Source organism: Nannospalax galili, unplaced genomic scaffold (assembly GCF_000622305.1).
Source record: "Nannospalax galili isolate Female #2095 unplaced genomic scaffold, S.galili_v1.0 scaffold547, whole genome shotgun sequence".
In the NCBI taxonomy this organism is placed as follows: Eukaryota; Metazoa; Chordata; class Mammalia; order Rodentia; family Spalacidae; genus Nannospalax; species Nannospalax galili.
In genome coordinates, this window is record NW_008355824.1 from 694,310 (window position 1) to 706,262 (window position 11,953).

An 11,953-nucleotide genomic window follows, 5' to 3' on the forward strand; every position below is an offset into this window, starting at 1 on the left:
ATCTTAAGTGACACACCTTCAATGCAAACTTTGCACTTAGGATGAATGGATCTCTTAACTCTCACTGCAGAAGTTTCCATATGCAGCAGATGGTGATTAACAGAGAGACCAAAAATTAGCCAATGTGCAGAGAAGAAGAGGCTGCAGACTGCTTATTCCTGAATAGGACACCTATTTCAAACCTCTGCCGCCCAAGACACAGGGATCATGTGGAAGAGGAGACAGAAAGACTGTAAGAATTAGAGGTGTTTGATGACCACAGGGAAACGTTCTTCCAGACAGCTGGTCATTTACTCATATGAGCTCACAGAAATGTTGACTGCATGCACAATTCTTATGTAAGCTCACACTGAACAAAAAACTCCAGCATAGACATGGGGAAGCAGGCAGCCGATCCCATTCCAACCTAAGAAACTTAAAACCAAATAATTTATTATTTTTATTGTATGTGTATGAGTTACTGCCTGCATGTGTGTAAGTGCACTTCTGTCGCGCAATGCCCATTGAGATCATAAGAGGACATCAGACCCCTGGAACTGGAGTTACAGATGGTTGTGAGTTGCCATGTGGGTGCTGGGAACTGAACCCTGGTCCTTTGGAAGAGCAGCCAGTGCTCTTAACTGCTGAGTCATCTCCCCAGTCCCCTGAAATTATATTTCTAATTAATTTCTATTTTGACTTCCCAGGAGATTGATGAAATCAGAGTTCTGTCTCTGTGGTCTGATCACTGTCTAGCCCTAATACTTAGGGACAGTCAATAAATATTTAAGAAGAAATAGGTAAGGGAAACTAGACTGGAAGAAACAGAAATGAGAAGCATGCATGGTGCTGGTCTTAAAAAAAAACTTTATAATAAAAAGACTGGAGATAATGCTAGTGCAGAACCTTGAATGAATAACAAAATCCAGGTTTGTTTTAATGGTTATGTAAGGAAAGTTCCACAAGGGGACTGAGAACCCAGTCTCCCAGATGAGTTCACAGACAGGCAATCCAGAGACCAAGCTTTAGAAGACGTGCAATTTTAGAAGCATCACGGAGAGCACAAAGGATAATGGAGTTTTGACAGGGACCCTTGCCTCTAAACATGAGGAAGAAAAAATTTTAATAAAAATATCATCCGTTACAGAAAATTATACTCATGACCAAAGTATATACCAACTTTTTAAAGCCTACAGCTGTTTCTATTTAGAGTCTCACTGTCTTAAAAGGTGAAACCGAAAAATTAAAAAATTATTTATGTATGTATTTATTTATTTATAATGAAATGAGAGTCAAAGAGAATTGGGTGAGAAACCCTTAGACATGAGCTCTGGTCATCTTGAGTAATTGGCTGTAAGAAGTTCCTTTCACTCATGAAATGAAGGGGACAAACTTCACAGCTCTAAAACGTCACTTGATTATATAAATCGCTAACAGTGCCTCACATGTAGTAGATGCTCAAATTCTTTGAATAGAATTTTAAGTGAAATAAAATAAACTGGAATTTTTGTTTATAATTTCCTCTTAGTGTTATGCTACCCTAGGATTTGCAATGCAAATTCCGTCACTTCGCGAGGCTCCAGAGTCCTCGCGCTAAGCCGAGCCGGAGGTGACGCAACACCCCGGCCCTTAGGTTCCGCTTGCGCGGGTCCGAACGGGGTTTCTAACTAAGCTACTTCACCCACGTACAGGGAAGCAAGCGCGCCCTGTGGCCACGCCCCAACCGGAAGTCAAGGTGTAAGAGGCTCACTTCCCAGCTCCGCCCAGGAGCCTGGTGACGTCACCGTCCGCCCCTTGACCCCCCCGAGGCCCCGCCCCCTTTCCCGTGCCTCCCAGCTGCCCCGGTATCTCTTGCGGCGATGGAGACGTTCCAGCCGTTGGCGGCGGTTTCTAGGGAAGAGGCGTCCTGTTCCTCCTGGGGGACCGGCAGGTGAGGGGCCCACCCGGCGGGGAGAAGGGGAGCGAGGACGCCAGCTCTGCCTCCCCACAGGCGGCCCCGAAGGGCGCTGGATGCCACTGGGCCGCGGGGAGGCGGAGGGGAGCTGGCGGTGGGTGTGGCGACTTGGGCTCCGGCCTTTCGGCTGCCTGTGCACAGCGCGGCTGAGCGGAGGACACCCGGCTCAGCCTAGGGACCCCAGCTTCCCCGTCCGCCCGGCCTGCGCGGTTCTGGGTGGGTCCAGCATCCTTCCTGCAGATCACCACACTTGACGGTCGCCATCACGACTGACTGTGGCTCCGTGGCTGGGTGGTGCCTAGCACCTTTGCTCTCTCGGAGATGAACACTACAGCGCCACGGTGCTCGGTCCTCCAACTGTGAGCCTCCTTTGAAAACTGTTACTGGAGGGACCGAGTCAGGATGAGTCAGTTGCAGTCTGGACACCCCAGGACCCTGTTGATTTGGGGTGGGGGGGGGCAGCAACCGTGTCGTCTGTGTTTGTTTCCCAGTTGTAACCTTGCGGTTTCTTTACTTCAATTCCCAGCCCTGCAAAACAAAGGGAATGTTTGAGTTAGTAGTTCCTTTTACAGTCATCTTGTAATTAATAAAGTACTACTTATATCCTGTCCACTGTAAGAATACACTATGGCAATAAAGAAGTGACCGATTTATTATTTTCAGCCAACGTAAGACTATTCATAAGTCTGTAACTTTTTACCAGTTTCATACCGAAGGGATGCTTCAAGTGCCAGGATTTAATTAACAGTATTGTCTGTCCATGCCAACGCTGGCAAAATTGCCTTGAGAGATATAAATAACCCCTTAGTTGCAGCATTTTTATTGTTTCGTAGATTTTGTTTTCCCTTTTATTATTATTGCTTTTGAGGCTGGCCCCAACTTCCTGTATAGCCAAGGATGACCGCGAATTCCTGATCTCCCTTCCTCGGAGTTCTGGGATAACAAGCATGCACGGCAATGCCTGGCTATTTGAAACACTGAAAGAGGCAGAACTTTGGAAAGAAAGTGCCACGCCTACCATTAAATAGAGTAGGATGTGCATGTAGCAGTTCTCATTTCTAGTCAGGAATTTAATCTACCAAACTAATTGTGCCCCAAATAAGACAGCTAGTGAAAGTGTAGTGGAAGTAAGCTAATAGACAACTACATAATTTTTAGAAATCTTGTATTTCCAGGATATTATGTTTTATAAGGATACTGTTTATATTAGTTAGACACTGTCTTAGAATCCTGTCATCTTCTGGTTTGCTTTCATAATTGGAATCAGTAGTTTTCGTAGTAGCTATCCATTTAATTAGCTAGAAGCTGGTATCATTTGAAATACTAATCAGAGTTTAGTAAGAAAATTGTTGACATTTTACTTACCTATCTTCACAAACCTTTCAGATTATTTGTCAATGCCAGACTTAGAAAATTAGACTCCATCCCTGAACCACATGCTTTTAGAATTCCTTAATTGACAGCAGAGCTGCCCAGATCCTACTATGTAACCTACAAAATTTTGCTGAGACATTGATCTCAGCTCTCCCATTGGCTGGTTCACTCTGCCTATGAATTATCCCTGTTTCCCATATTTCCTTAAAATGCTATCATTTTTCTTTGTGTTTTGTGCTGTGAAAAAAATAGGATACTGTACTGGAAATGGTATATCACTATAATTAGTATACCTTACTACAGTTGTTTCCCCTGAATTTTTTCTTTTACTTCTAAGAGTCATACATTTAACAGATAATTTCTTGATCTTCATTGCTTTCCTTACACCTATTATGAGAAGTGGAGAGAACTGAATTCTGTTTTGAATTTTATAGGCTTGTAATACTAGTAAGACATCAGAAGGGAGTTACTATTTTGGCAGGCATATAAAATCTAGAGGTCAGTACAGATCCACATTGAAAAACAAGTTCAGATTGAGGAGAATGGGCATAGAAAAAATTGCTAAAAACAATAAATGTAGCAGTGATCAAATAACTGTGGACTGTAATCTCAACACTAAACACTGGACAGAACAGCAGTTAGTGAAATTAGCTTCAACATAATTTTTTTTTTAATCTAAGGAAAGTGGTGTATAATAAAACATTTGATATGTAAAGACATTTAATAACTTGTGGATCTAATCCCATACATAATTGAATGTTATGTAATATGAGTGTCTAAAAAAACATACTTGCTATTAAATTTTGGGGTTTATTTTTTTCCCCCAGTGCAAGTAAAAATTTGCCTACCATGTCAACTGAATCATTGGAAATTGACGATGGATTATACAGGTAAGAACCTCAAACTGGAACTTATTTTCTCTAGTCAATCTAATTTTAAATAAGTAACCAATAATCAGTTATTAAATATTAAAGATACTGTTAGACCTGTGCAGAACTTTGCATGTATATCCTATGAATTCTTTTCAAGTTAGAATTGGGGTTTCTACACCACACTATGATAGGCCCATCTACAAGGCCTGCATAATGACAACACCAGTTCACATGCCAGTGTAGATGGGGTAAATTTCACAGGGTCAGGTCTCCAGAAGAAGAGCTACAGGCAATCAGTGGTGCTAAGGGAGAATCAGTTTTCTCCAGAGACGAGCTCCTTGCTATTAATCCCTGGTGGTCAGCTCTAACACACATACACATGGGCACCACTAATTGGACTCAGTACATTATATATATGTAGATATGTGTTTATCACTGTATGTATGTGTATGTAACAATAAGCAAAGAAGAGGACAAGAAATCGAGAAGACATAAGAGGGACACGGAAGAGTTGGAGGAGAGAGTGGGAGAGGTAGATATGATGCAAATACTCATATATGAAATTCTTTAAAATAGTAAAAAATTATTTAAAAAATAAAAATGTTTCTTCATTGGGATTTCTGGGGTTTTTTATTGTTTCTATGATTTTTTTTCATATATGCAGTATGAAAGCTTCAATATTTAAATAAATCTCAGTTTCTTTAGATTTAAATGGTGAGGCTAAGAAGGATTTTGCTGTACAATACAAAAATACGTGTCTTGGATTTGGTTAAGAGGATTTATTACTGTTCTTGGTAGTATAGGAGTTTCATAAAAACAAATCTAATTCAATTTAGTTATATAGTCACATTTAGAGACTGATTATTTCAGTGTATTCTCAAGAAAATTTAATTTATAGATAGTGGAAAATATGTGACAGTTATAAATGTAATATAATAAGATTTTTAACTTGTTATAGATTGAATATGAAATGTCCCCCCACACACTTACCTATTTAAATATTTGTTCTCCAGCTGATGATTTTTTTTTTTTTTTTTTTTTTCAGTTTTAAAAGAGCTCATAAGTAGTTTAATTATTCTGCTGTCTTAGAACTCACTATATAGACCAGGCTGGCCTTGAACTCACAGAGATCTGCCTGCCTCTGCCTCCCGAGTGCTGGGATTAAAGGCGTGCCCCACCACAACAGGCCCAACTGGTGATTTTATGTGGGAAAAGTGTGGAAACTTTTCCTAGATAGAGGAAGTTGGTCACTGGATGTGGGCTTCTGAAGGTTATACATCCTCCCTCCAGTTGTTCTAATGTGAGTTGCTCAGGTCTCCTACACATGTCTACCACCTGCACAAGACCAAGCAACTAGACATGAACCTTCTGAAACTGCAAGCCAGATCTTTCAGCCATTAAGGTTTTCTGTCCATTTTTTGTCAGATGAGAAAAGTAAAACTAGGAAATCTGGAGAAACAGAATTCTGAGGATGAATTTCCTAATTGATTGTGGTTTTTAATTTGATTAGTCTTAAAGTTGATGAAGACTTCTTTTAATAGTGCAGAGAGCATCAATAATCTGTGCCATTAGCTGTTTAAGGAAATACACAGGTGTTTAGCCATATGTATATGTTAGCAACACTAATTGAACTCTACATTATATATACGTGTGTGTGTGTGTGTGAGAGAGAGAGAGAAAGAGAGAGAGAGAGAGAGAGAGAGAGAGAGAGAGAGACCGGGAGGAGTTGGAGAGGAGAGGGCAAGGTGGGGTGTTGTAAATACAGTGCTCATGTATGAAATTGTTGGAAATTTTTAAAAAAATATGCAAAATAAATGCATTGATAATCCTAATTTAAAAATTGTGAGAGGCAGAGAATATAGTGACTCTGAACATGTGTGGAACACTAGAGATAATATTGATTATTGTTTCTAGCCTCTCTGGACAAATGACAAAGAAAAAGAATGAACTCAGATTAAATTCCTTAGCTCTTGGTATGTGTAAACAAATCCGGGGGTCAAGGAGTTAAGATGAGATCTTCATGGTGTAAAGAGAACTGACACCCCCAAATTACCCTCTGACCTCAGCACATGGGCTATGGCAGGTTTACACCCACGCTCAAAAATATACACACCATTTTTTTAAAGTTTTTAATAAAAATAAAAATTTCAGGGAAATTAGAATTCTGAACTAGATTTGCCATATGAAAGCCTCTTCTCCAGGAGCTGGAGAGATGGTTAAGTGAGCAGTTAAGAGCATCGTCTGCTCTTACAGAGGACCAGGTTTGGTTCCCAGCACCTCACCGTCTGTAACTCCAGTTCCGGAGGAGCTGACATCCTTGTCTGACCTCCATAGACATTGCAAGGCACAGGTGCGCTTATATACGTGCAGACAATACACTCGTACACATAAAATAAAAATAATAAAATACTTTTTAAAAACTATCCTTTACACTGGGAGGATCCAGAAAATGTATCTTGACCAATACTTTAAGAAGCAGATTTGTGGGGGGAGCACCAGCATTCTTGAACTACACCGTTGCTCTTCTACCTAAAGACTTTACAGTGGGAGATTCTGTCATTCAATTGGGAACTTAAAGCATTATGACCAAGGAGTGGGATGGTCAGGATCCTGTAGGCAGCTCCTCCTGAGAGGGTGAGGCTTAAAATTGGGAAGATGAAACAACTTTGGCTAGCCCAGAATGTTGGGGATTCTAGTACATGAACTGTGTACCCAGGAAAGCTGTAGGCAGTGAGTAGAGTTAAATGAAGGTAGAGGCCATGTGGGCTCCAGCCTGTAAGGCCATAAGAATAGGGAGCCTAAACTCATTCGTGTTCACATTATGATACCATATGCTGTAGATGCTGAACAAGGAGCTATAGGTTTTAGTATTTACCCTGCTGGATTTTGATTCCAACCTTCTCTACCCCTATTCCTCCCTTTGGGATGGGAATATTTACTCTGATGTGTGATCTTAGAAGTATATAGCTTTGTTTTTTATTTTATCTTGTGTCATAGTAAAGAAATTGTCTTTAGTGTCAGAAGATGCTTTGGGCTTGGACTTTTCAGTGGTATATGGGAACTCAGGGCTGGAGAGATGGCTCAGCAGTTAAGAGCACTGGCTACTCTTACAGAGGACCCTAGTTCAGTTCCCAGCACCCACATGACTACTAACAATCATCTGTAGCTTCAGTTCCAGGAGATCCACTGCTTTCATCTGGCCTCTGAACATTGCGTGAGTGTGGTGTACTTACAGACATTCAGGCAAAGGACTCATATACATAAAAGTAAAATTTTTTTTGAAAAGATTGGGAACTTTTGGAAGTGGACTAAGTACATTTATATTGTGAGATGACTCTGAGATTTTGAGAGTTGGGGCAAAATGGTATGATTTATATACGAAATGCCCCATATACATTCATGTAAATGCTTATTTCCTAGCTGATAGTGCTCTCTGGGGATATTTTCTTCTCTGTGGGTTCCAAGGATCAAACTTTGGTTGTCAGGCTTGCACCAAGCACTTTTACCTGCTGAGCCATCTCACCAGCCCCACATTTTTTTTTTTATGGTTTATAATGATCATCTTTTAACTTTCTACAGTGTATTTTAAAGTAATACCATCTCATATAGTATAAGAATGATGCTGCTTTTTCCTCTTTTCAAAGATTTGTCTTAATAATTACTGTCTTACATTTTAGTTCTACATGTATTATAAACTCACAGTGTATCATTATTGCAGGCTTATGCACTAAGTTCTTAAATAACTAGGACAGGGCTAATGACTCAGAGGTTAACAGCACTGTTTGCTCCTGCAGAGTACCCAGATTTGGCTCCCAACACCCACAGGGCAGCTCACTACCATCTGTAACTCCAGTTCCAAGGGATCCCCCACCCTCTTCGGGCCTCCACATACTTGCAGGCAGAATTCTCATATGCATAAAGTAAATAATTAATTTCAAAAGATTGAAAAACTTATTTTTATCTATTTGTATCATTTCTAATATTCTCCATGCTCTTCTGCAAATTCAGATTTCTCTTTATTATTTTCTGCCTGCTTGAGTAACATCGTTTTACCATTTCTTAGAATTCTTCTAGCAGAGGCTTCTTTCTGGTTTTATTATGTCTGAAGAAGTCATCTGATAGTCTTCTCATTCCCTTACATAATGTACTCTGCTTACTCTAGCCACTTTTAATATTTTATCTTTTTTCCTAGTTTGTGATACACCACTATGCACGTTTCCTTATATTTCTTGTTTGGAAATTATTTTGTTGTAGTATCAGAATTTAAATTATGGGTTAAGAAATTGACCATTAGTTGTTTTTTTCTTTTTTCAGCCAAATGAAGTCCCATAGCTCTCTTAATGCTGTTTGTGTTTCCCACCTTTTTTCAATTTTGGAAGGTTCAGTTTTGGATCGAACCTTCTATCTCTATAGTGTCAAATCTGTTGTTAGTTCCTTTTTTATCTTAGATTTGTAGTTTTATTCTCTGAAGATTATTTTTTTCTTGTGTTTCTCTTTACCTTCCTGAGCATAGGGATTATGTGTATATTGGATACAGTGTTTCTGTCTTTAGTTCTAGCGTCTGTGGCTTTATGAAATGTGTACCTATTGACTGCATTTAGTTCATTATATTTCTCTACTTTTTTGTACACCAGGTAGTTTTTTTACATATGCCAGGCATTGTAGATTTTACCTTTTTTGGAGGCTGGATAATTTTGGATTATGTAAATATTCCTGAGCTTTATTCAGGGACACAATTAAATTACTTGGAAACTGTGTTTCTTTCCTGCCTTGCATTTAAGCTTATTGCAGGAGGAAGTCTTTAAGTTAGTTGGGAGCTAAATTTTCTTCACTACTGTTGTAATACCCTCCCTAATAGTCTATCTAATGCCTTTTGTATTGTGAGGTTTCTCTGCTCTGCTAGAAAGAAACTCAAACTTTTTTCTGGCTCAATTTAAACAGTAGTAATTGTTCCACTTGCCCTTTGTGGAGATTCTTTCACCAGTTTCAGATTTTTCTTCATATGTGTGTGCTGATTGATACTCAGCTTTAAGTTGGAGAACCTTCCGTGAATCTCTGGTACTCTTTCTGATTCTCTCTACTTAGGGGTCTTCTACTTAAAAATCCTAGCGTTGGTTTTGCTTTAATTTCGCTGTATTTTTAATTTGTGTGTGCATGTGTGTGTACATTCCACTGCACACATGTTGCAGTCAGAAGATACCTGGCAGGAGTTAGTTCTCTCCCTTCCACATGTGATAGAAGGAACTGAACTCAGCTCATCAGGCTTGGTGTCAGGTACCCTTACTTGCTGGGCTATCCTTGCTTTCTTAAATTTACAACTCTTTAATTTAGGGAGACCACCAGATTCACAACCTGGAAACTTTCCAGGTAATACCTAAAATGAGGCTTAATTTGTTGTTCTCTCAAAGATTGATGTCTTGAAGTGCCTGTTTTCTAGTATTTAAAATGTTATTTCATTTATTTTGTTCAGTTTTCAGGTATTTAAAACAGGCAAGCAGAGCTGATCCCTGCTATTTCACATTGGCCAAAAGTAGAAGTCTTATGTATGTTATTTTTTGTTGTCATTTATTTTTTTTATGGGTTTTTGTGGGGTTTTTTTTGGTTTTTTTTGTTTTTGTTTTTATTTGAGAGTCTCATATAACCAGGGCTGGCATTAAATTTGCTTTGTAGCTGAGGATGAGTTTGAATTCCTGATCCTCCAGGCCTGCATCTCGAAAGTGTTGTGATTACAGACATGGAACACCAGGCCTAGTTTATGCAGTGCTGAGGATTGAATTTAGGGCTTTGTGCATACTGCGCAAACATGAGCCACCAAATGAACCACCTCCCGAACTCATGCTACATGTTGCTTATGAATCTTCATTCTTTTCTTTTCCCTGGCCTTTTGAGTTACTTTTCCTATCTTGATGAATCTGTGAACTCGTGTTAATTCTTCAGCCTGAATGAGCCTAATTTTGAAAGCTTTCTAATCTTTCCATTGATAAAATAATCATTTCTGTATCCCAAGTTGCCATAATTTGGGGTACTTTGACATAATACCTAGCGTTTTAGAATTAATTGTCTCTCACAGTGATATCCCATAGGATGCATTTTTCTAAGTATGTCATATGATATGTAACATTTATAGTACCTGTATGAGGTTCTTGCTGTTAGGTTTTCTACACAGTGAACCTAGCCAATGTCTAGAATACTATTTTTAGTAAGTCGTGTATATGGATAGTAAAGATCAATAAAGTATATCCAGAAGAAATTTTTTAGAATATTGAGGGAGACAGAAAATGATTACATGTTAGGAATTACAGAGCTGGAGATACTAACTGTAAGAAAGAAGTTGCTGAATTGTAAATACAATCTACAGATCTGTTAAAGAGAGATTAGATGAATTCTGTATGGTTTCAAAGAAATAAAATTAAGATTAGTAGATAAAACCTATAGGAACATATTGTTCCTTCAGAAAAGGTAAACTTTTTAGTAGCTTGGACTTTCTCAAAGTAAAAAGCTATGGCAATTTCTTTTTACTGGCTGTATTCACTAATGTATGGCATGCTGAATTAATATCATTGTAGTAGATCAGAAAAAAAATTACTGATCATTTGCATTAATCAACATGAATCTGGAGAGACTCAGCAGGTAAAAGTACATATGCTCTTGCAGAGGACCTGATTTTGGTTCCCAGCACCCACATTAGACAGCTCATAAACTGCCTATAACTCCGGTTCCAGGGGATTCTACTTCCTGTTCAGGCCTCCATGGGCACTCACCCACATAGCACATACACATAAATCAAGCTTTAAAAAACAAAAAGCCAGGAGCATGGTTATACCTTTAATCCCACCACTAGGGAGGTAGAGACAGGTAGATCTATTTAGAGGCCAGCTAGAGCTGCATGTAGAGACCCCAACTCAGAAAAATAAAGATGAAAAACCACAGTCTCCGAGAAAATCTCATAAATGTAATTTCATGAGAAATGAGACATTCAAAGTGATCTAATTCATGTAAAGTTGAAAATAGGCAAAGATGGTAACAGATGTTCAATAAGGAATAAATGGATAGCTTGTACTTTCTAAAACTAAAGTCTTAAGTTCTGATTGAAAAAGAAGAGTTTAGGCTAGGGATACAACATCAGTTGCAGATTGCTTGCCTTGCATGCTTGAGTCCTGTGCTCAATCCCAGTGCAAATAAACAAACTTATTTTCAAAAGTTTAGGTTTTATTCTATTTTTGTAGTGAATAAGGAAAGGAAATAAAGGTAGCTTGCATTTTAAACTTTTTATCTAACTACAAAAAAATAACTTTTGGGCTTTTTAATGAAATTCTAAAACATGCAAATTATTTATTTTAATATACATTAACTATGTGGTGTTTCAATTTCAAAAGTAAATATTTTTTATTTTTTTAGTAAAAGATATTTTAACATATATTATGGGACAAGCTCTACACTGAATTATTTACATGTATTAATTCATTATACAATCACTCTGAAAGATAATAGCAAGCTAGATCTAGGACTTGTAGTCTTATCTACAATACTGTAAAGATTCTGTTGGAAAAGAGAAGTTGGTCCTAAAATACTGGGTCACATATCTTGAGAATCTTGAGAATACTTCTTTTCTGATAAGATCCTCTGTTTCTTTTTTTTTTTTACTCTTTCTTCTTCTTTTATTTATTTTTCTATGGGGCTTTTTATTCTAACATTCACCCTCTGAAGAGATAACCCTAAAATCCTTTAAGGATTAGATACAAGCTCCCAAATACTTTCAACATTTTTGGCCTTT

General features: G+C 38.4%; 1 protein-coding gene across 1 annotated transcript in view; it reads left to right on the forward strand.

The window, feature by feature from the left end:
* Positions 1–1,827: 1,827 nt before the first annotated feature.
* Uba6 (ubiquitin like modifier activating enzyme 6) overlaps positions 1,828–11,953 on the forward strand; it is a 102,883-nt gene continuing 92,757 nt past the window's right edge. The window contains exons 1-2 of the mRNA XM_008853825.3: positions 1,828–1,909; positions 4,135–4,197. Coding sequence (XP_008852047.1) covers positions 1,839–1,909; positions 4,135–4,197 — 134 coding nt within the window. The 5' untranslated portion in view covers positions 1,828–1,838. The remainder of the gene's footprint in view (positions 1,910–4,134; positions 4,198–11,953) is intronic.